This window comes from Tamandua tetradactyla, chromosome 10 (genome assembly GCF_023851605.1).
Source record: "Tamandua tetradactyla isolate mTamTet1 chromosome 10, mTamTet1.pri, whole genome shotgun sequence".
In the NCBI taxonomy this organism is placed as follows: domain Eukaryota; kingdom Metazoa; phylum Chordata; class Mammalia; order Pilosa; family Myrmecophagidae; genus Tamandua; species Tamandua tetradactyla.
Window position 1 is genome coordinate 7635034 of NC_135336.1, and position 25521 is coordinate 7660554.

At 38.0% G+C, this 25521-nt stretch overlaps 1 protein-coding gene across 6 annotated transcripts in view; it reads left to right on the plus strand.

Moving 5' to 3' along the window:
• LPP (LIM domain containing preferred translocation partner in lipoma) overlaps positions 1–25521 on the plus strand; it is a 696418-nt gene that overhangs the window by 224361 nt on the left and 446536 nt on the right. For all 6 annotated transcript variants that reach the window (XM_077117865.1, XM_077117860.1, XM_077117864.1 and 3 more), the window contains one exon: positions 7268–7468. In XM_077117865.1, the coding sequence (XP_076973980.1) occupies positions 7276–7468 (193 nt within the window). In that variant the 5' untranslated portion in view covers positions 7268–7275. The remainder of the gene's footprint in view (positions 1–7267; positions 7469–25521) is intronic.

The window sequence follows — 25521 nt, forward strand, 5'->3', positions numbered from 1 at the left end:
GTGCTTATTTACTTGTGCATAATAAATCTTGATTGATACCTTGGTAATCTCTGAGATCAATCTAAGACTCCTTCCCACAGTGGGGTGGATTGAAGGCTCAGGGTAATGGGTGACAAAGAAAAGAAAAAAAAGAGGCTTTGCTTCCTCACTGATGAGCTATAAGGAGTATTATTATACTTAGGATTACTTAGGATCTCCATGGCTGACTTTTGTTTCCTTTGGGCTAGTTTTATAGCCAGGACCTTTCATAAAATCATAAAGGCTTCTGAGTAGAGTTGTCATTTGTACTCATCCAGTCCAGTCATCTCATTTTCAGAAGAGGACACTGGCATCCTAGGGAGAGCAAAGGTTGTACTCTAAGCTCATGGTAGAGCTAAGACGAGAGTTGGGTCCGAATTCTGAAGATCAGACATCCTCAAGCTGAATACTGAGATGTAGAAAAGACTGACTAGCTATAGTCCAGAGGGAGAAGAACAGTGTACTCTTTTAGTAGATCATCCAGAAAGCAGTTTTGAAATTCCAAGAAGGTACTCAGTTATATATAAAAAGGAAAGACAGGTGTAAGAAAGGTATAAGAAAGGGTTTTTAAAATTTGGACTGCATATTTAAATGAATAAAATATTGTTTACGAGTGTGAATCCTAAACTTGAGTCTACCTGCAACTACTTCTAATGATTCAAGACCCAGGACACTTAGTCTCTCAGTTCTTCTAACCATAAAATGGTGATGCTAATATCTGCCTCTTCTCCCCATATCAGTCATTCAGCAAACAGTAAACAAGAATCAGGCCTTGGGTTAGTTGCCAAGGGAGATGATTGCATAGGTAATATGATGTATCATAGCATATTATATATAATGTATGTAATATAACAAAGTTCTACAGATGAATCTAATATGCACAGAATATTGAACACCACTGCTTTAAGCCCATAGGATTACGATTGAAATAATACCATGCTGTGTTTGCTTGTTTCTTTTAAATATAGATGTTTAAAGAAGAGTAGAAGATTGATTTGGGAGGGGAAAAAGAGCAAGAACTGCAACTAAACACTGGTTAGCTCTGCTTTAGTAGATAGCAGTCACTTGCACATTTCCTTAGTGTCTTCAGAGAAAAGCTTATTAGCTTTATTGGTATTAAATACCACTTTACCTGTGACCCTAAGTTTTCCCATTTATGGAAGAAGGGTCTAGATCTTACATCATATGGACTTTTGTAGTCATTTTCATTCTCCTATGTCTTGATTACTCCTGTTAAACTATTGGCTTCATCTGTTTGTGATATTGTCTCTCATGATTAGGTTTGGTAGACTAGAATAGAGATGACATTATGGAAAGACAAATCCAGGAGCTAGGAATGGAGATAGAGGAGAGCAAAAACTACTGTTTTTAAATGGCAGCCTCTTTTGGAGTGTGGTGTTTTTCTTTTTTCTACAAATAGGGAGATGGTGCAGTGGTGAAGACCATGGACTTGTGGTTATAAGACCCATGCTAGCCTCGTCTTTGCTATTTAGTAGCTGTGTCTCCTTGAGCAAGCCATTTAACCTTTTGCAGCATTGCTGTCTTGATCTCTTAAATGTGGATGTTGTACTCCTACCTTATTTGGTATGTGGCCAATAGCAAATTGTCTGTTGTATAGTTAAGTTCCCAAGAAATACCTGGTATTTCTTGTCAGCCTGTGACTTCTTTGTACCCATTGTTCAGCTAGGAAGAGAAAAAAGAAGAGCAGCAGGGAAGGTAACAAGTGACATCTCTTAGGTTCTTCATTGTTTTGCATTTGCTATAGTTCCTGAAAGTGCAGTGCTTAGGCGGCAGCAGCTGGCTGCCTTTCCCTTCAGTAGTTGGTATCTTCTATTGTTTTCCTCTCTTTTTATGGTATTCGTGTATTTTCCGAGCCTCTGTAGAGACCTTCCCTTTCACTTCTTGCTTTCATGATGAGTGTAAGTTTAGAGTGAAACTGACCTAGAAGCAGAGGAAGTAAGAGTAAGGGTGAGTTTTGGCCCACCAAAACCAGCTCTCATCACTGCTCCTCTTTGTGTTTACATTGAGTCCTTCTTTGAGAAGCTGAGAAACCCCAACTGACATGTTCTAATTATTCCGTTCACTACAGTTACCAGGTTTCCTCAAACCCATTTGTCAATTTAAGAGAAGGAAAGCACTGTAGAATATTCGAGCTGGTTGGTACTTTACAGGCATTCATTTTGCAAATGAGAATCATCTCCTTTAAAGGTCACTGGTAGTTATTAGGAAAACTGACACTAGAATTGGAGTTAGAGATACCTCATGTCTTTACTGTTGCTTTTATCACCTTCTCAGATCTATCCTGCATAGCCTCTGGTTAATTTTCCTTACGTAGATTTTCATTGTCATTATATCCTTGTTGAAAGATTAAAATTCCAACTTCTTACCTCTCTATATAAGCTTTTAAAAATCAGAGCTCTTTTTATCTTCCTCACCTTTCCCCAACTATTCTCCTACTGCAATCCCTGTCCCATAGAAATCTTTTGCCTCTATTATTGAGCTCACAGCATTTCCAATTATTATCCTTGTGGCTCCACTTATCTTTCAGAGTCTCTAAGCTGTCAAAGACCCGGTTAAGGGACTATGGGACCTGCAGAGATCTATGATATCACATCCTATTTATTTTATTTATATGATTTCTGTGTTGTTCTCTTTCTCTCTCTGCATATATAAATGTATCTTCCTCAGTAGGTCTTATAAGCTCCTTGAGCACAGGATGCATTTTAGTTTCCTAGACTGCTCAAAGAAAATATCATGAAATGAGTTAGGTTAAAGAACGGTGTTCTAGTTTGCTAACTGCCGGAATGCAACACACCAGAGATGAATTGGCTTTTTTTTTTTTTTTAGCTTGGGTAGGCACCGGGTCTCCGGCATGGCGGGCAAGAACTCTGCCACTGCTCCACCATCGCCCACCTGAGATGGATTGGCTTTTAATAAAAGGGAGTTTATTTCATTAGTTCTTAAGAGGAAAGGCAGCTAACTTTCAACTGAGGTTCTTTCTGACACAGGAAGGCAGGCACAGGGTGATCTCTGCCGGCCTTCTCTCCAGGCCTCTGCATTCCAACAGCTTTCCCCGGGGTGATTCCTTTCTGCATCTCCTAAGGCCTGGGCTGAGCTGTGAGTGCTGAGATGAGGTATGCTGAGCTGCTTGGGCTGTGCTATGTTGAGCTCTCTCATTTAAGCATCAGCCAATTAAATCATACATCATTCATTGCAGCAGGCACATCTCCTAGCTGACTGTAGATGTAATCAACAACAGATGAGGTTCACGTGCTGTTGGCTCATGTCCATAGCAATAGAACTAGGTACCATCACCTGACCAAGTTGACACCTGAACCTAACTACCACACAGGGGAGTTTATTCACTCACAGTTTTGAGGCTGGAGAAATGTTTAAATTAATGCATCATCAAGTCCATGTTTTTTCCTGACTGCCTGCCAATGATCCTTGGCTCCTCTGTCACATGACAAAGCACATGGCTGTGTCTGCTGTTCTTTCCCTTCTCTTATGGGTTTTGTTGATTTCAGTTTCTTGCTTCTTTGACTTTCTGTTTCTCTGTCTGAATTTCATTCTCTTATAAAGGACTCCAGTAATAGGACCTAAGATCCATCTTGATTGAGGTGGGACACACCTTGACATAAGTAACCTCATCAAAAGGTCCTACTTCCAATGGATTCTCACTCACAGGAGTGCATTCAATTTAATAACATGTTTTTCTGGGGTACATACAGCTTCAGTTCACCACAAGGTGTGAATCTGATTCTTCTGGAGCTCCAGTGGCAAAGAAATATTAATTAATTTATTCATTAAATTGAGACATTTTTACTGAGTATACCGTGTATTAAGCCCTGGGATTATACCATGATAATTACTTCAAGAGTTTAGTTTGAGATACTGATGAGCAGGCAGAGTAGCATGTGATGATTGTGATCATAGCAGCCTACCATGTGCTACGCAAGTATAGGAAAAGGGTATATGTAATGCAAACTGGAGAATGAAGTACCTGAATAGTTCTTTAAGGACAAGTAGGAAGTAATGTTCATGATCTAAATGATGCACAGTAGGTGAGATATGATTTTTAATCAAGAGGTAGCTTGGCTGAAAGGAAGCAGAGATAAGATCTAGAGGAAATGGATAAATTTTCAGCAGAATTAAATGCTGAGAGCTAATTTCAGAAGAAGGAGAAAACTGCTACAGTTATCAAAGAAGTTATTAGAAATATGATTAAGATCTATTATCAAGAAATACATTAATTCTAGATGACTCTACAGGCAATAAAAAAGGATATAGAACCTCCATATCAAACCTTAATAATGATAAGAAAGTAAGCAAAGGAGAACACTACAGAATGATGCTACTTAGAATTATAGGTACACAAATTCTGAATAAGTTTGATATCTAATATATCAGTATATCAAAATCTTGCAGCTGTAACTTAATGGGTTATTTCTAGAACAGTAAATCTGGTTCAATGTAAACATGATACATTACATCACCAAATGAAGAGAAATAATAAGAGATGCTTGTCTCAGTAGATGCTAAGGAAAGAGATACAGAGATTCTAGAACAGGGTGAGAAACTAAAGGAGATCAGCATTCATTCATCTACCTATTCATGCATAACATATTTTCCTAAGAGCTTCCTGGTCAGGCATTGTGCTGGTATAGTGAGACCACCAAAGAACTTCCAGTAGTTGGGGCAGGCAGGCAGGCAGTGAATAAATAGCTTCTACATGAGCTGTTTTAAGACATATGAGCAAAGTACTAGAAGAACCCAGACAAGAAATGAAACCACTCTTCTTGGGGAAAGTTAGGGAGAGTTTCCCATAGGCAGAAACTCTGAACTGAGTCTAGATAGAAAAATAGGGCTTGGTAGAAAGTGAAGGAGGGAAAGGGCATTGTAGATGATAGGGGATAGCATGAGTGAAAAGACAGAGTCATGAAAGTTCATTATAAGTCCTGGGAACAGTGACACTGGGCCACTGTTTCCTGGAGGAGAATTGTAAGAGAAGATGGTGGGAAGTTCATCTGCAAACAGATAATTGGCCATATCCCAGCACTCTGAGGAGGTGGAACTTAGTTGCTTCCATGGGGAGGCAATGTCAGAGTAATATACGGTGTTGGAAATAATTGGCTGTGGAGGCAGTGGTTTTTATTGATGGTTTCGTTGATTAAGTTTACATTTTTTATACTCTCCCAGGCTGTTCCTTTATATCTATGGTATATCTGAAAAAGCCACCATCAATCAGATAACATGAGATTGTTCTGAAAATGTGCATCTTTGCTTTAGAAATCAGTAATCACATATTAACCCATGTTTAAAACTTTATTTTGAAATAATTTAAATTTACAGAAAAATTGAATGAATATTATCAGCCCATTAAAATGTGTAATTATAATTTGTGCTGCAAATTACAACTTACAAATCTTTATTTTATCCCATTTACTCCCCATTTATACTCACTTTAGTCATACTGAAAGCAGAACAGACACTTTTATCCCTATTTAGTAGAAAACTGAGACTCAGTAAGCAAATCAAAACAAAACCAAAATTGGTGTTTCTCAACCCTGAAGGATGGGCTCTTTTTTTTTAAATCTTCCCAAATGATTCTATATATGCAGCCAGATTTAAGATGGACATTAATGGGTTGTTTTTCTAGATTGGTTTTGTGCTAGACCTTAATGGCAGTTTAGGGGTGTGTAAAATGTGATCCCTGCCCTTTCTAGGAACTCACAGTTTACCCAATATATATATATATCTATAGCACAGATACGAGCAACAGCAGAATAAAAGGAAAAGGACTCTGTAACCAGAGACATCAGTCTCCCGATTCCTAATTCAGAGTCCTTTTCACTGATTCACATCCTCTTTTATGGGCAAATTTATACCTCCAACAATCTTCCATGTGTGGTGGTCTAATAATTCGATGAATACAGAGACGTTCTTTCCCCTCCCTTTGTATAACACTTTCTAGTATATTAAGACCTTGAATATAGTTATATCATTGGTTGACATAACAGCCCCTTGATTTAAGCAGGTCAGGTCTCCTTATGTTAGGTTTGACAGTGTAGCAGATACCTGAGGCACACCACAAAGATTAGGGGACAATTTCCCAAGGTCACATCATTCCAGGTACTACCCTGTCCCATCTTCTCCCTCCTCCCTGGCTTTCTGTTTCTATGCCTTGTGCGGAGTCCTTTATTTTTTCCTGCATTTCCAGTGCTCTGTCTTTACAGACATCTGGAGGTAATCATGGAATCTTCTCAATTAATTCAGTTTAATTAATAAATTAGTGGATGGATTTGGGGCCGGGTGGGTTTGCAGGATGCCTTCCGGACCTCCCTGTGCTGGAGAGATGCAATCAGACTTGAAGAGCCATCTTCTGTGAGTGTCTTCCCCCATCTACAAGTGTGATTGGCTTACCCTGACAGCAGAGACATCATTTTTGTTTTCTCACATCGAGTTTGTAATCTGTTCACAGGGGCACCTGGGCTAGGCTGTTTCCCTTCCTAGTTAATATTTTTCACAAAGCTCTAACATGGCATCGGTTCAGTATAGCTCCTCATGGGACAGTGCCTGGTTGCATGGGACTGCCCTAGCATTGCAGGGGTTGAATCATCTTATCTCTTGGTTACTGAAGTGTCCCGGGCATTGTGGCAACCAATGCCTGCCTCCCCCTTTCCAAGTGCCCCTTGCTGTAGGGCAGAAGGCGTCATGATCCTGTGGGGCGGAGTGGGGGGGATCCTTTTTGTTTTTTTTTCTTCTTCCAGGATTTTTAACCATGTATTCTTTTTTTTTAAATTTTTATTATAAACAATGAACATGCAAACATTCTTGACATACAAACATTCTTGTTATGGTTACAATTATTCCAACCTTGCCAATGTGAGATTCTCTTACCATAGAAATCCCTTCAGGTAAGGGATCCTTTCCTAAATGCTATTTCCTGAAGAGTGCTGGATACTAAAATTGGTAACTATTGGAAGGTGGATGTCCAAGACTGCTTGGCAACAGTGTTCACTTCTGTTTCCTCTTCATCATCGTATTCTTCCTTTTTCTTCTCTTCCTTCTTGCTCCTCCTCTTCCTCCTCCTTCTCCTCTGTCCTCCACCCGCTTTCCTCTTTGTCCTTCTTTCCAGAAAGTTTTATCAGTATGAATTAAGTATGGATTATGATGGAATAATAATGTATGTTGCTTCCATTTTTATGCTTTTATGAAAACATCTGTGTTTGTTCCTTTTTAATTCCAGAACCAACAATGTCTCACCCATCTTGGCTGCCCCCCAAAAGCACTGGAGAGCCCCTTGGCCATGTGCCTGCACGGATGGAGACCACCCATTCCTTTGGGACCCCCAGCATTTCAGTGTCCACACAACAGCCACCTAAGAAATTCGCACCAGTAGTTGCTCCAAAGCCCAAGTATAATCCGTATAAGCAACCCGGAGGTGAGGGTAAGTGCTGGGATTTCAGAGTTGGGTGCCCAGAGTGGAAACGTTCGATATAATAGAAGTGGTATACAGTACAGTGTTTTGTTGGTAAAACTTAGCTTATGCAGTCATTGTATGGTTATCAAGGTTTGTAAACTATCGAAGTTCAAAGAGCCTGTAGCGATCATCTAAGCTAATGCCTCTCAGGGTGAAGAGCTAGAGACCTCATAATATAACCCTGGTCACCTAGTGAATTAGGATGAGAACCTAGAAACTAGAACCTTGGTCTCTGCAATCATAGCTCAGTACCCTTCTACTGGGTTACCCTGCTGTCTTGTATGGAGTGCTCTGTACCACCCATGGGCCCCTCCGCCTTGGCCCCATGGAGGACTCTCCCAGCTTTGCGATGCCCTACCCTCTTCCCTGTACCATGTGCACCACATTCACCATCAGTGATGTTCTCTGGGGACATTGGAGTAGTCTGCTCCTTGTCTGCATGCTTTGTAGCTCACAACTCTCTGCCCTTTCTCAGCTTGTCCTCCCACGCCTTCTTTTTGCCTGCCAAGTCCTACGTCAGTCACCTTCTCCAAAATACCTTACCCACTGCATCACCTTAGTCAGAATTAATCATTCCCTTCCCCTTCTATGGCTCTCCACTTTTTAGTTCTTATATTACAGTTTGTGCTCTTGCTTATCATTTATTGAACTTGCAAAGTGAGCAGCTCGACTCTGCTCTTTTTTTTCGCATGGGCAGGCTCTGGGAACCAAACCTGGGTCTCTGGCATGGCAAGCAAGAATTCTGTCACTGAGCTCCTGTTACCTGCCCAGATCTTTTTTTTTTTTCCTCACATGTGCTCTTTTATTATGACTATATTGCCTTTTCACAATGATCCTATGAAGAAGGTGTTGGTCACACAAAGAAATGAAAGCTCAGAAAGAGGAGGTAAAATTCTGTGTTTTATATCTCTGAATCGAGGCTATTCAGAGGTGCTTTAGGTAAAACATGTCCTTCTACTTGTGGTGTTCATGGCCCCATGCTCTCTGTTATAGTGACATTTCCCTGCTTCCCCCAGAGGAATGTAAATTGTGTTTCTCCCTGTAAAATTACAACATTGATCTAGCATTCATCCTGTGTTCCTTTGTTTCCTATTATACTATTGTGTTTTTAGTAGAATGGTAGATAATAAGTGGTCAAATGTATGTCTGTGGGTTCTTATGTGTGTATGTACATTAGGATGGATGGTGTATGGCTGAGTATTTCTTGAGTATTGCTCAGTAATTCTTCTCTTGGAATATGGCATCCTTATTTAAAGCAACACAATCTCATTTATTTTATTTCATTCTTGCTTGCGATTCTGCCACCCCCTCCTTTTTTTTTTTTATTTTTACTTTCTAACCTTGTTTCTGTATGTGAAAGAAGAATTTTTCCTTGAATATATATATTTAGAAGGCAAATATGGGAACGGTTCAAGGATAATCAGACTTCTTTTTGAAATAGTAGCTTTATCTCTTCATCTGGTGTATATTATGGCACTAGATGATTGTTAGAAGTGTGAGATTTGTTTTCCTTTATATTTAATTTAAATGTTATCCCTGCATCCTCTGTTACACTAAATATTTTTGTAATTTATGTTATTTTTGTGTTTACGCTTTTGTATGTTGAAACAAACTATACCCTTTTTCTTTTTATTATTGTTCATTTGGGTGTCCTCTATCATTAATGGGATCCTCAGAACATGGGTAATTCAGACATGGGGTGTTATTTTTTTATAAGATGAACTGGTGCTGCTGGCCTTGCATTTCTGCTCATGCTAGTCATTGCTTTTAATGTAGACACTCCTACAATTTCCAACTCTTAAAATCTCATAATTTGCAGCTTAAAACTTGATTTCCTAGAAGCTCAACAGCAAAGACAGAAACTTAGAACTAATAGATAGCATGCAGTCCAACATTTTTCTGGGTATAAATGTGAGGATTGTGGTCTGGATAGTGTAAGTTATTTGCTCAGAATTGCACAGCCCATTTATAGTTTTCACTATAATATTGTATCAGGTCCTGGGTAACACTGTATTTGGCACTAGACTTTGGGTCCCCCATGTCCAAGTCCAGTGTTAATTAGTCTGTTTTATGATATTCTAGTGAGAAATGTTCTTTTTTGCCACGTAACCACTTGATACATCTTGTATAATTTTTATTGCAGTGTCTTCTTGTATATGAACCTTTCTCTTCCAGTAGACTGAACTTTTGAAGGAATTGGCTACCTGACTCATACCTTTACCAGACATGGTCCCTGGCAGGCTACCTGATTCCCAGTAGGTGCTTGATAATGTTTGCAGAATTGAATTAATAATTGAAGCTCAGCAATATAAACATGTTTATTTAAGCATACTTTCTGCAGCTTAACATACATATTTGAGTTACTTTTATCGTCCTAAGCCCATTCCCTAGGTTTTTTTTTAAGCCAGGAGCTGTTTAACCACTGCTTCCATTAAGTTGCTGAAAACATTTCTCAACTTTGTGTTATGTTCATAATTTCTAGGGTTTGATTTCTCATTTTTAACTCTGACTGTGAAAGTGGAAAAGTATCCACATGTATTCCACACCAACTTCTATTTATCTGATACCATATGTTATAATTTTCTTTTATAAAGCATTTTGCTAATAACCTTTTTGTAGAGAGTTTTGGCACACTTAAAAGTGGGGTATGAATTTTCCCAGTTAGCTCCTTGGGCCTAAAGTCTCTGTATTTTATTTCATTGTTCACATACTTTTCACTGATTTTTTTTTTTAAATAGCTTGTGTTTCCTTAGCTGTCTCTGCATTTTCAAAGACCGTTCTTTGTCTACCACTATATATTTATGAGCCCAAATAAATTTTTATCTAGTTTTATCTTCATACAGGTTTTATAATGTTAGTGTCTGTATCATTTTCGATGAAGTGGTTTTGATATATATGTATGATTTGGTCTCCTTATTCTTCAGTATTTGTGTGGAAGACAAGATAAGTCTTTTTTTTTTCTTCTCCTGCTCTTTAAAAGACTAGCCTGTAATGTCATTTGTCTGTAATCTATAAGAAAATGATGCCACACATTTTTTTTTGGGGGGGGGGGGGAGGGAAAGAGGGAAAGAGAGATATGAAATGAATTCCTTTAAATGGGGCTTCTAAACCTGGAAATTTTTACTATTTCTCTTGTGCTTTCTGTCACTCTGAGGTCATTAATTCATTCACTCTGAGGTCAGTAATGCATTAATCCATTTTCATATTAATCCATAGATGATTGCTAACATGTGGTAGCTTGTAACTATATAACATAGTAACTGTATAACAATGATATGAAAAACAACTGAGTCTACCAGGTTGAAAGTGACAGCTAGGCTTGTTTCCTCCTACTTCCAAAAATGGCCAGTGCCACTTTTCATGCCTTAACCATTAAGTCTTTGGGCAGCAGAACTAGGAAAGAGTTTGAAGGACATCTAGTCCAGTTCTTTCATTTGTCAGATGTGAAGATTTAGTCTCAGAGGAAAGGAAGTGGCTTGCCCAAAGTTACCTGAATTTGGGATTGAACTGAACCCAGAACCTGGGGTTCTCATATGTGCTCATTCAATTATACCACCAATATCTCTTAAAAGAAACAAGACCAGAGACTTGGTAATTCCTGCGTTATTGGTAAGTGGTGGAGAACTGGCCGTTAGTGATGTGAAGCTATGTATTCTGGCCAGGCAGGATAAATCTTTTTTCTCAGCTCCCTAAAATATGAGGGAAGCAGATGGCCACCTATAGCACCTATATTTAAGGAATAGCTTAGAATGGATTTTCCCTACCATTTTTTTTTTTAATATTATTTATTTATTTTTGCATGGCAGGCACCAAGAACCAAACCTGGGTCTCCCGCATGGCAGGTGAGAACTCTGCCTGCTGAGCCACTGTGGCCGGCCCCCCCACTGTTTTTGCATTGAACTCATAGGCCAATATAGTTCTACTTCTCTTCTTACTTTTATAAAACCTTTTTCTCTTTTAAACATGGAGTAATCAGTGGTTGAAAATGTAAGAGAGTACTAATTGTTAACTCCAAATATTTAGACTCATTGTGTGCTCTCCTTTCTCTGGAGTTCTACACTCACTGTTCCCCACCAGGCAAAGTGAATCTTACCAATTACTTTGGAGTATCGATGGGAAACATGTTCTTAATGAAGCCCTGAAAGTCTTGTTAAATTGTCAGCAGTCACAGACGAGCAATTGCAATACACAGGTTGTGTCATGAGGACAGCCTCAGATTCACTGAAACAAACATCAGCAGTTGCTAGTGAGACTCAGGATTAACTGGTATGATCCTTTTCTGGTTCAGGGTAAGCATCTGGAGCCCCTCATCTGCCACTACACAGTCTGGTTCTTGAGTTTTAATTTCCAGGGCCTCAAGGGGAAAAAAGGATAAGTTGCTAATTCATTAAAATAACAGATAATAATTGTTTTACTATAACTTTACATTGTATCTTCCCGAAGAGAAAATAACTTGTGATTCTTTAGGTGACCCCAAATTTTGCCAAATATTCATTGGCCTTATTGACACTCAAAAGGATTGAGGGATACTGCTGGCTTGATCATCTGGCCATTTGCATTCAAGTATTGGTTTTATCACTTAACCAATAAAAGAAAAGCATGGCACTTTTCTTTTCTTTACCATAGTTCCCTTTTTGTAAATTAGTTGCTAATGTCAATTATCTTACATGTTTGTTTTGAGAATCAAATGGAGCAATAAATGTGAAAATGTTTTATAAATCTTAAAGTATCTTACGACTTAAACTAGCCTACACTGGAATTAACCAGTGTGCATTTATTCAATATTATATACTGCAAAGCGATTTTAAGCCAGCCTCTCGTCTAGGCATGGAAGTGTAAGGTCGATGAGGAGAACAATAATGAGTGGGGAATAATCCCTTCCCTCGTAGAATTTACTTCCTTGCTATAATAAAAATAATGTTACTTATAAAATTTATAAAGTTATAAAATAACATTTATATAAGAAATGCATTTTTATAATCCTGTACATCTTTTACTGTTAGGTTAATTAGTGATATTTGTAAATAATGATAACCATTATTAACTTCAAATAACAGTGAAAGGGATGCTGTAAATATCAAATGAAAGTTATGAATATAGGCAAGAATTATCTGTGTTTTATAGGTTCAGTTTTGTTCATTATTATAAGATAGCATATGGCAAAGCTGAGTAGTGAGCTCATAAATTCCTTCCATGGCTGCCACAGTTGACACAAGTGTTTGCAATGGCCTGTTAGGAGCTATAGTGACAGAGTTAAATAGGAAGAAGTTCATGTATTGTTGACAAAAATCTTTTATTTTATAACCCATCCACATAATTAATGGCCAGAATGGGTTCCTTAATTGTATTAGTCATGGCTCTCTAGAGAAACAGAACCAACAAGAGATACATGTAAATATGAGATTTCATAAAAGTGTCTCATGTAACTGTAGGGATGCATGAGTCCAAATTCTTATGGCAGACCACTAGTTGGCAACTCCTATGGAGGTCATTGATGAACTCTACAGGAGAGACTCACCAGCTGAAGAAGTGAATGTTCTCTCCTCTCCCTTAAAAATCTTCAGTTGATTGGATTAAATCTACCACATTGGATTCTCTCATTGTGGAAGACATTCCCTTAGTTGATTGTAGATATGATCAGCCACAGATCAATCAACTAATTGATGATTTAATAAAAGAGACTTCTGATTTATTAACCAGCCATGAAATTCCTCTGCAGTAATGTTTAGACCAGTGCTTGCTTGACTAGATGACAAGGTACCATCACCTGGCCAAGTAGACACATGAACACATTGAGGAAGTGATGAATTCCTTATCCTTGTTTAACATCACAAGTCATGCTATAGGATGTGGTGTGATGCTTTTAATTTTCTTTACTTATAATTTATACAAAATATTATTGATACTTCATATTTTAAATCTGAATCATGTTTAATTTCTTTAAGATTAAAAGTGTCTTTAGAACTACAATGAGATATCATCACACACCTCTTAGAATAGCTAAAAAAAAAAAATAGTGGCAATATCAAATACTGGTAAGTATGCAGAGAAACCAGGGCTTTTATACATTTCTGGTGGGAAGGTAAACTCCTGCAGCCACCCTGGAAGATGGCAGTTTCTTTGAAAACTAAATGTGCACTTACCATATGACCCAGCAATTGCACTCTTGAACATATAATCCTGAAATGAATGAAAAGTTGAAAAGCTATATTCACACTACAATCGATACATAAATGTGCATTGTAACTTTATAATAGCAAAATACTAGAAATAACTGAGATGTCCTTCAGTGGGTGAATTGTTATACAAACCCTGGTGTAACCATACAGTGGAATAATATTACTCAGCAATTAAAAGAAATGAACTATTGATACATGCAACAACTGGAATTGACCTCAAATTGATTATGCTTAATGAAAGAAAGTTCATCTCAAATGGTTGCATATGGCATGATTCTACTTAAAGAGCATTCTCAAAATGACAAAACTCTAGAGATGGAGAACAGATTAATGGTTGGTGGGGAACGGGAATGGAAAACCGTTGGCTAAAGAGTAGGTGCATTGTTACTAAGAGAAAACAACAGGGAGTTCTTTTATGGTGAGGGGGTAAGAGTTCTATGTTTTGAGTGCCATGGTGCTTACGTGAATCTCTGTCTTTAGCGATTAGAATTGCATAGAACTATACATGCACAAAAATGAATGTAGTTAAAAAAAATGCTGAAAATGGAGTAAGATCCAGTTCATCGTAATCTAACAATGTCACTTTCCTGGATTCAGTAATGTACTGTAGCTACGTAAGATGTCATCATTGGTGAAAACTGGGAAAAGTTACACCAGACTCGTTGTACTATTTTTGAAACTTCTCATCAGTCTATAATTATTTCAAACTAACAAAAGTTTAATAAGTGTGCTGGTTTGAAATTATGTATGTACCCTAGAAAAGCCATGTTTTAATCCTAATCCCATTTTGTAAAGGCAGCTGTTTCCTCTAATCCCTGTTCAGTATTGCATGTTTGAAACTATAATTAGATCATCTCCCTAGAGATGTGATTTAATCTAGAGTGGTTGTTAAACTGGATTAGGTGGAGGCATGTCTTCATCCATCTGGGTGGGTCTTGATTAGTTTCTGAAGTCCTATAATTTTGGAGAAAGATTCAGAGAGAGTAGAATAGAATGACATAACCATGAGAAGCAGAGTCTACCAGCCAGCGACCTTTGGAGATGAAGAAGGAAAATGCCTCCTGGCTTCGTGAAACAGGAAGCCAGGAGAAGAAGCTAGCAGATGACCCCATGTTCATCATGTACCTTTCCAGATGAGAGAGAAACTTTGACTGTGTTCACCATGTGCCCTTCCACTTGAGAGAAAAACTCTAACTTCATCGGCCTTCTTGAACCAAGGTATCTTTCCATGGATGCCTTGGATTGGATATTTCTATAGACTTGTTTTAGTTGGGACATTTTCTCGGCCTTAGAACTGTAAATTAGCAACTTATTAAATTCCCCTTTTTAAAAGCCATTTTGTTTCTGGTATATTGCATTCCGGCAGTTAGCAAACTAGAACAATAAGATAAAACAAATACACACATATATATAAAATATGTATAGGTTTACTAATATGTTCTTCTACTTAAAGTGCCACTTTGCATACAACCTGAATTGCCTACACCACACTTTGAAGATCACTGCTAAAATTAGTGTTTTTAAAGTGATCAGTCATCAGAAACACTTGTGGAATGCTCTAGAAAGGGAAATAAAAACAAACAAACAAAAACATGTTTGGGGCCCCATATCGGTTCTATAGTATCAGATTCTCAGGGTTTAGGCTTGGAATTTTGCATTAAAAAAAATAAAATACCCAGGGAATTCTGATCGATGTCCAGCCAAGGTTTTGGAATCACTTGTTTCTTTCATTGACTTCAGGGCCCAGCCCTCTAATACCCTTTGAATCTTCTCCGACTCTGTGGGTCTTCACTTTCCCCTTAGTTGATGACACATAGCTTTTGAAATCTTGAGCGCCTTTTAGAATGTGAGGAATGTGCCATTTCAGGGGCCCAAAGCAGCATTCTTTATGTTGCTGTGTATTTCCCTCTGCTTTTATCATAAACACCAGCTTTCTGAATGTCATCCCAATGAATTTTTATTTCGGATCCAAAAATAGAAAACAGATTAAAGAAAAATAAAAGATTCTTCTAGAATACCCCAGTGATACTTATGGATATGCATCATAGAGCACTTAATATTTTCTTACTTCAGGTAGCAGTAAGAGTGCTGAAATCTTAGCCAGTTTTGGGTCAAGGCAGGCCTATGTAAATAATCTATAAATGGATTCATTATGTGTATTATAAGAATAAATCCTCTGGGCAAATAATACGTGTTAAGAAAGCATACCCTGGAACAAAGATTGTACCAAGGAACTATTAAAAAACATGATGAAACATGATATGGTATTTTTATCAGCCTTCCTTCAGTTCACTGTAGTCAGAGACCAACGTTCTTAGGATACTACCAAGGACAGAGGAGTATAGTCACTGGGATGTGGCACCCAGAATCTCCTAGGACTCTGCCCTTGAAGCATTCTCCCTTATTATCCATTAGTCACGTTGTTCTGTCTACTGCAGTCTTCAGAAGGAAAAAACAGTCTGCCGGCAAGGTAGACATATAGCAGACACCATAACGCACAAGCAGTTTCATTTTGTAAGTTAAATGCTGTCTGAATTTCCCAGATGGTGAAACAAGCACCTTACAAAGGGTTGACTTAAACAATGGAAATTTAGTTGGCTCACCATTCTGAGGTTGGAAGTTCAAATTTAAGGCATCAGCAAGGCCATGCTTTCTCCAAGAAGCCTATGACATTCTGGGACTGGCTGCCTGCAATTTTTTAGTCCTTGGCTTTTCTGTCATGGTGATGTCTTCTCCCTTAGATTTGTTGACTTGCAATTTCTTCCTGTGGCTTTCTCCCTTTATGTCTGCATTTCATTCTGCTTATAAAGGACTCCAGTAATCCAGATTAAAGCCCAACCTGGTTCAGGCCAGCTGTACTAACTAAAGTAACATCTTCAAGAGATCCTGTTTACGAAGGGTCCATATCTACCAGAAAGCAGACCAAAATCAAGAACATGACCAAACTGGAGTAAATGATTCAGTCTACTACAGGTGCCATCAAAGAATATGAAGGACATGTGGTAGAAGGAATTGAGGAAAGCTTTGCAGATGAGGGGATTACAGAATGTGTTAGTTTGCCTGGGAGAAAAGCACAGTGGAGCGGAGAAAAAAATACACAGCATGCCAAAAAAATAAAGGGAATAGCATTTTTATTGCATTATTGTTACAGATAACAATGTGGGTCAGTGTTATGTAAAATAAATTTCTTCTGGTTATAATTTTCTAGATCTTTAATTTTCTGAAGTATCAAATAGGTTTTGGGCATGTGATTAATTACATACTCCTAGAAATATTTAATTAATTTGGTTGGGGTTTTATTTTATGTTCAGTTCCTCTCTGGGATTCCCCAACTCATATGCCCTAGTCTCCAGATACTGTGTTCAAACTTGGTCCATGTATATGCCTTTTCTACGGAAAGGGTCCATAACATCTTCAGAATCCCAGCAACATCCTTAATCCACTGATTAAGAAGAAAACAACCCATGCCTCAGGGATCACCTGTCTCTTGAGCCAGTTATATTGTGCTGCTTAAATGAAGCTAAATTTTTAATTTTCCTGTCACTAAATTTAAGAGGCACTGTCTAAAGAGAGAACTTAGTATTTTAGGGTGTGAATGTTTCTAATAATTACGTTAAAATATATATCTATGTATAATGTATACATACTATATTGTGATATATCATTTCTAAACACATTCATTTCTATTTTGTGCTTAGTTGACACAAGAAATATTTCCACATCTTCTCTTGGTAGAGGCACTAAGAAGAGCCTGACAATGGGTGAGATTTTCATTTCTTAGACTGCTTAAAGCAGATATCATGAAATGAGTTGTTTTAAACAATATTTTCTTCCTGAAGACTGGCTGCAGGCGATCCTTGGCTCTTCTGCCACATGGCAGGCACATGGTGGTGTCTGCTGGTCCCTCCCTTTTCTTTTGGGCTTTGCTGATTTCAGCTTCTTGTTTCCGTGACACTCTCTTTCTATTTCTGTATTCATTTTATTTATAAAGGACTGTATGAAAAGAATTAAGACCCACCCTGAATGAGGTGGTTCACACCTTAACTGAAGTAACCTCATCAAAAGATCCTACTTACAATGAGTTTCCATACACAGGAATGAATTAAATTTAAAAATGTGTTTCTGGGATTCAAAGAGCTTTCAAACCACCAAACTCCACCCTTTGGTTCTCCAAAAAGACATGCTCTTTTTATATGCAAAATAGAGCAGCAGCTCCAGGACAGACTCACCCTTTTCACAGACACGCATGGGCTCCCTCTCTTGGCCATAGAAATTGCCTTTGTTCCTGGCCTCAGTTTCAATGATTCTGTGCTTGATGTGATGTTTCCTTCAATCTGACCCTTTCCTGTCCTTTTGCACAGGCTGGCAGTGGTTCTGTTTCTAGAGACTTTGCAAAAAAAGTGTTAGTTTTGCATGTAGACCACAGGGGCACAAATTGTCAGACAAAATAACTGCACAAATCCTTTCTGAAAAACTCACAACATTTCCAATCTTGACTTACACCGAAACAGCTAACTGAATCCATATTTAGTCCCTGGGGACTCATTCCGGAAGCTCAGGATTTTCTAAACCATCAATCTCTGCTTTCTTTGTGCCTAGAGGGTTAGTTCTCAGCTTAACCCTTACCTCTTGCATTTTACTATAAGCTGCAAGGAGAAACCAGGTGGCACTTTCCACATTTAACTTAGAAATCTCCTCAGCTGAATATCCAAGTTCATCACTCTCATTTCTGCTTTCCTTTTGACATCAAAACTCAATTTTTGCTAAATTCTCTGATACTTTAAAACAAGGATTGCCTTTCTTCCAGTTTCCAGTGATACAGTCATCATTTCTATATTACAAAGCCCCATTGGAAGTTCCTTTAGCATCCATATTTGTATTAACAGTCTCTTCACAGCAATCAAGGCCTTTTCTGTCAAGCACCTCACAATGCTTCCAGCTTCTACCATTACCCAATTTAAAATTGTTTCCACTTTTTGGTATTTACAACAGCAGCACTCTACTCTCACTATATATTTTAGTTTTTTAGACTGTTTAAAGCAGATACTGTGAAGTGGGTTGCCTTAGAAAATGAGAATTTACTAGCTTACAGTTTGAGACTGAGAATATATCCAAATCAAGGCCTCATCATGGTGATGCTTTCTTCCCAAAGAAATGTGGCTCCTCAGCCACATTGCAAGGCATGTGATGGCATCAGCTTTTCTCTTCCTTTTCTTCTGGGTTTCTTTAATTTCACCTTCTTGCTTTCTTGGCTTCCCCCACTTCTCTCTCACTCTCTCTTTGTCCCTCTTTCTTTCTGTATTTATTCTGTGTGTAAAGACTCCAGTAAGAGGATATGGAGTGAGCTGGTCCCTCAACTGAATTGCTTCATTAAAAGGTTCTACTTACAATGGATTTACATACACAGAATAGATTAAATTTCAGAAAAAGTTTTTCTGGAGTACAGTTTCAAGCCACCACAGACAAGTTCTTTCCTAGGAAAGAGGCCAAGCAGGAACACTTATTCCTACTTGACACTTGAAGAAATCAAGACTTCTTGGTGAGTCTGCTTACACCCAGATCTACAGCTAGAAAGTAGGCAGGTGGAAGTCAAGTATAACCTTAATCTAGTCAAGTATAATCTAAACCTAGTTCTTTATGCTGCAACATGCTTCCTGTTCCTTAGCATGTAACTATTACCCATACATTTAAATTTATTTCACTTATATGTGAATATAAAATGCCATATTTGTTCCTCTTCCATTATTGCAGTTTTGAATGATGATTCATCAGTGCAGTGGCCTATTTTAGTGAACCACAATAGCTTGGGTAGAAAGAAAAAAAGATTCAACATTCTCAGGAATGGAAAGCAGCCATCTTTTTATAGCTAAAATTGCAAACATCTGGCAATTACTCTCTTCTACCTCCCTTTAAAAAAAAAAAAAAAAGAAGAATCGTCCCTTCAACTGGAGCCTGCTGCTGTGTTTAATCAAGGGAGCTATGCAAACCTCAAGGAACAATAGGTTTTGATTCAAGGAGGCTGTTGCCTAACCCGGTTGGCCAGAATCTCTTCGAAAAGTACAACATTTAATGCTCCCCATATGCTACTGTGTTATATAATGATAATAATGATAATATGACAATTAATGACCATAGAAAATCCCCTTTAGTTTTCCTGCCTTGGCTCATTTGTCAGCTCTTATGGCAGCTTTTATACTTTGAAAGTTAAGTGTCCAGTCAAGTTTGCCTTGCTCCATCCTTTGAAGCTTTTTGTACTCCTGAACAAAGGGTTACTCTACATTAGTACAACAAATAATTGCTGACTTGATGGCCCATCCATACCCCACCCTTATTTCTTATTGTGATAATTACTTCTGAAACCAGTTCTTCCCTCCCTGGCAAAGTTGGCTCTGTTGAAGAGGGAAGTGAGACTGGCTGGTGGTTTACAATAAGAGCTGAGAGTCACAACTTCTGCATTTTGCTTTTAGGGCTAACAATCAGCTTTCACTCCAGTCTTGACCCATGCACTTACCATTCTATTCTCCATTTATTTTTTTCTTCCCCTGGGCCATTGGACAGTAGAGGTAGACCTTTCCTTTTTCAGGTTCTACCAACCTCCTTATCTTTCTTCCCTTTTGCTTTGGGGTATGTTAGTCAATAATCCTCAGTAATTGTGAAGGAACGGAAAAGATGTAATAGGAAAAAAAAATCGAGATGATTTTCAAAAACAACCTCAAGCACTAAAAATAGGCTTTTTTCTAGTGTTGTACATTATGGTACTTGGAAATTGTAGACAATCAGTGAGGATTTAAGAGCTTTTTATGTGCCTACCTGTTACTTTTATGCTTTTGGTAGAACTGTGTTCAGTACCCCATATCACAATTTATAGATTGGTATAATAATTTTGCTAGACTCTCTCTCCTTCCAATCTTCCCAAAATCCTAGTGAATTTTGAAAATATCTTATTAGCCTAAATTCTGCTTTTGGAGTGGTGATATTGTGATTAGGAATTTTTATGGTTTGTAAAGAAGGAAAGAAGGAAGGAAGGAAAGAAGAGAAAGGGAAAGAGAGAAGGAACAAAAAGGAGGAGGAAAGAATGAAAAGAAAAAGAAAAAAAGTAAAGAAGAACAAGAACTCTTGACAACCTAAAATGTATGCCTTCATCAATACAGCTATTTCATTTTGAACTAGGTACGATAAGCTCTCTGGAATTTCCAAATGAGTGTGTTCCCTTTTCTACAGTATCTGCATCCAATGTATTATTTATAATTCTGGACTTTTTCCTGTATGAGCACATCTTAAACCTAGGAATTGTTCATTACAGGCAATGGTTTAACTTATCTGCCTTTCTTCTTGATGATTCTGCTGAAGGGGGAAATGTTATGCTAATGTCCTTTACCCTACTTTCCTTTTACTTTAGGGCTTACAATCTGCAAGCATTCTAGAAAAAAGCCAGTGGCCAGTGGTGTATTTCAAGGGGATTTAAATGATCATCAGTGGTTCTCTACCTTCGTTGTATATGAGAATCATCTGGGGATCTTTAAAGTAGTCCAAGACTTGGAACTCATCTCAAGATATTTTAACTAAAGTGGTTTGAGCAGGCATCATTTCTTCTTTTCTTTCTCTTTCCTTTTCCTTTTCTTTCTTTTATCTTCTTTCCTTTCTTCTCTTTTGTTTTCAACACTCTTCTGGTTTTAGAACTACTGAGCTGGGCCTATCTCTCACCCGATACCTGAGTCCCTCACATCTCTGAAATGCTTTCTAGACTTTCTTGTACATTTTTACGGTAGGATATTGATACAGCCCTTTCTGATTTTTGAGAACTCTGATTTTTTTTTTTTGAAGATATATCTTTGATTTGATTTGAAATTCGTCTTTGTAAAATGTTGGCATATTTCTTAGTCTTAAAAGGCCATAATCTCCAGCCATAAAATTGTAAGCTGTCATTATGGTGTCTTTCTCTTCCACCACCCTCCCTCCAGAATAGAAAAACAATTTGACCACGCTTCCCTAATTGTGAACGTGTCCTCATCAGATAGGACTTTGCATCATCACTTTTGAGGTATTAGACCTTTTCCTCTGGGGAAGGAATAAGTGAAAAGCAACCAGAGAAGCAACAAAACCAGTACATGCTGTAGTGAGGCAAGAGTGGAGTTACCTTATATATAAGACAATTTGATTTTGGAGCGGGTACTATGATGATCACAATGAAATTCACAGAGCCTAACATGCTTAAGCATCAGGGAGGCATTAGAATATTATTAATTGAATAAATAATAATAGTACAGTTTATTGAAGTGGCTGAATACAAATTAAATATACAAAACTTAAGTCTCAAGTGTAACAACATTTTTAACAAGTATAGTGAGAGAACATTGCAAAGTGGATAAATCTTATATAATATCTAAGCAAAATTGTAATAAGAAATATGTGATTCCCATATGCAGACAAGAGCAAAACCCAAGTAAGAACTCTCAAACTTTTTGAAAGGACAAAAGAGAAGACTTAAATAGTGGCAGCCTCCAAGCCGCAGCCATGTCTTCTTAAGCAATCCTACATTTGCTTTGGCTTGAATATAAGATGGGAATGGGGATACATTATTTATAGGGTCACCCATGTTACTTCTATGTGAAAAGGTATTTCCCCATATTTTACTGCACCCCGCATCTCCAGTCTGCCCTCACAGATTATAAAAAGCAAGTCTAATTCTTCCCTATATGAGCCTTCTAGCCCAGCAAACTATTGCTGTTTTCCTTACCCTGTTTCTCAGTACTTTTCTCCTTCAAGCAGAACAGTATCATTGAAGGATTTCTAAAATTTGAATTTCTTTATCCAGCCTATGCTGAAAAGCTTCATTTATCAGGACTTAGAACTTCATAGAATACAGATAGGAAATGCCTAAATGCTATAAAAGAATTCTTTTTCCTGACAAAGGGGTAAGTACCAAGAGTCACTTTTACAGTTTTAATCATAGTTTGTCAGGGTCATGTTGACTTTTTGTTGTTGTTGTTAAATGTGTATGAGATGTATATATACATATATGTATATATATACACACATATACATATATGTGTGCATTTTTATTTGTTTATTTATTTTTGGTAATGTATATATTTGAAATACTTTTTCCTTTACTGGAGATGGAAAAGGACACAGAGTCTTTGAGAGTAGGAAGACCAAAACGAGAATTTACAACTTTCCTGTAATCAGACCAAGTAGTCCGGTGAAGACAAATAGAATTTATAGTTGAATAAATAGTAAGCTGGTGGTTAGAAGATGGTGCAGTAGGAAGCTGCAGGAATCAGTTTTTCCACCAGAACAACTAATAAACAGGCAGGCATAGTCAATCAACTATTTAAAAATACAGAATCCAGTATAAAACTGTAGAACATCCAGTGAAGGGTGGGAGTAAGAGGCAGGTAAAATGTGTAAATACCAGTAAGTTGCTCACTCTTACCATTGCCAGTCCCCCTGCCCCTATCATCTCCATGACCATAGCAGGCAGCAGTTGGGTCTGGCCCCTGGCATATTCCCTGGTTCCAGAAAGGGACTAAAAAAAATGCACTTTCCCACGATCTGGGATGGGCATGGGCAAAGGCAACAGAAGAGATTTAAAGACGGTATACTTCCTCAGAGCTGGGAAGGACAGCTGAAGGGCTGAATTTGCTAGACAGGTAAAGAGAGCTCAGCTTTGGGGAGCCATGGTAGAACCTCCTAGTGCTCTTCTGACCCTTTCCTCATCCTGTCTCCTGGGCATTTTGGAGAGAATCAGCACTTTATGGGTTCTTGATATTGTTCCTCTAGAAAAAGACTGACCTGGGAAACGCCTCTCCATTGTGCCCTCCTACCCCCTACCCCCCATCCCATTTGCCCTCCAGGCAAAAGCAGCTTCCTACAAGGAAAACAGTATAATAGTAGCTTGGGACAAAGGTTTCCCTGCTTCATGTCTGGAAGTGGAGCACCCAAGGACAGGGGTAAGGCCTGTCTTCTGGAAGTAAAGGAGACATTCAAACTTCTGTCAACTAGGATCTAGGAGGCACAAGCCCAGGACAGGACAGGCCCAGAGCAGATGGGGAGGATCCTGCACTTTACATTCACTTTGGGAAGACCTTCCTAATGGGAGGACTGATGCTCAAGAAAATCTCTGCCATTTCACCAGGTGGTTACAAACTCAAGTAACAGACATCTCAGGGAATAAATCCCAGAGTTAAATTTTAAGATATGGCAGTGTGCATTGTACAATCCAAAGCTACAAGAGAAAATCAGAAGTAGGAAAGGATTGCCCATTCAAAGGAAGAGGTTAAAAATCCAAAAAACATCAAGTAAAAAAGACCATACTGTGGACATACCAGACAAAGACTACAAAATGATCTTCTTTGTGCTCGAAGAAATGAAAGAAGTAATGACAAAGAACTAAAGGATATCAGGAAAGCAATGAGTGAACTATATGAGTATCTTAATAAAGAAAATTTTAGATTGGGCCACAGTGGCTCAGCAGGCATAGTTCTTACCTGCCATGCCTGACCTGGGTTCAATTCCGGGTGCCTGCCCATGCAAAAAAAAAAAAAAAAAAAAAAAAGATTTTAAAATTGAACCAAAGAAAACTGCTGGTGTTGAAGACAACAGTAGTTGAAATGAAAAATTCCCAGGAGCGTAACATTAGCAATTTGGAGCTGAAAGAATCAGTGAACTCAAAGATAAGACAATTGAAATGAGTCAGACTGAGGAGAAGAAAGCAAAATTAATTATAAAAAGCAAAAATAGCCTAAGGTGCATCTGGAACACTGTCCAGTGAACCAATATAGTAGAAGAAAGAAAGAAAGGGGCAGAAGGGATATTCAAAGAAGACAGCCCACATTTAGCAGAAAATGTGAATATGCACATCCAAGAAGCCCGGAGAACAACAGACAGAATAAATATGAAGAAGAATGTGCCATGTCACATACTGATTACACTGCTGAATGCAAAGGACAAGGAGAGTGTTCTGAAAGCTGTAAGAGGAAAACAACTTATTATGTACAAGAGAGTCCCAATTAAATTAAGTGCTGATTTCTCATCAAAAACCATGGAAGCAAATAGGGAGAGAGTTGATATACTTAAAATTGCAAAAGAAAATGATTGCTTAGCGAGGATCTTTTATTTAAAAATGAGGGAGACATCAAGGTATTCCAGATGAAAAAAAAACTGAGGGCGTTTATCACCACTAGACCTGCCCTACAAGCAATGCTAAAGAGAGGTCTTCAGAGTGAAAGGAAGGGACATTAGCCAGTGGTACAAAGTGACATAAAGATAAAGACTTCTGCTAAGGTAACCACTTGGGTAATTATAAATGCCTATACTATTGTATTGTATTTTTTTTTTTGCTATATAACTCATTACGTACTACAGGTACTAAAGTGCAAATTCAAAGAAAAAGTAATGCCAAATCTATGATTTTAGATACACACTATACAAAGATAGAATTTGTAATGAGCACAAAAAAAGGTGGAGGGATGGAGGGATATAGGAGTAATGTATGTGTATGCTATTGAAGTCAAGCTGGTATCAAATGAAAAATGATTGTTACATATTTAGGATGTTGAATTTTAGCCCCATGGCAACCACAAGGAAAATATATGTAAAATATATCCACATAGAAATGAGAAGAAACAAGTTTGACACAATATCAAAAATCAAATAAATATGAAAGTAGGCATTAATTGAAGAATTGAGGTACATGAAAGGTATGTCTTACAAAGAGAACATAGTATGAGTGGCAGAAGAAAATCCTGCATTACAAGTAGTGACTTTAAATGTGAGTGGACTAAATTCTCCTGTCAAAAACCAGATTGGCTGAATGGATAAAATGGCAAAGTCCAACTA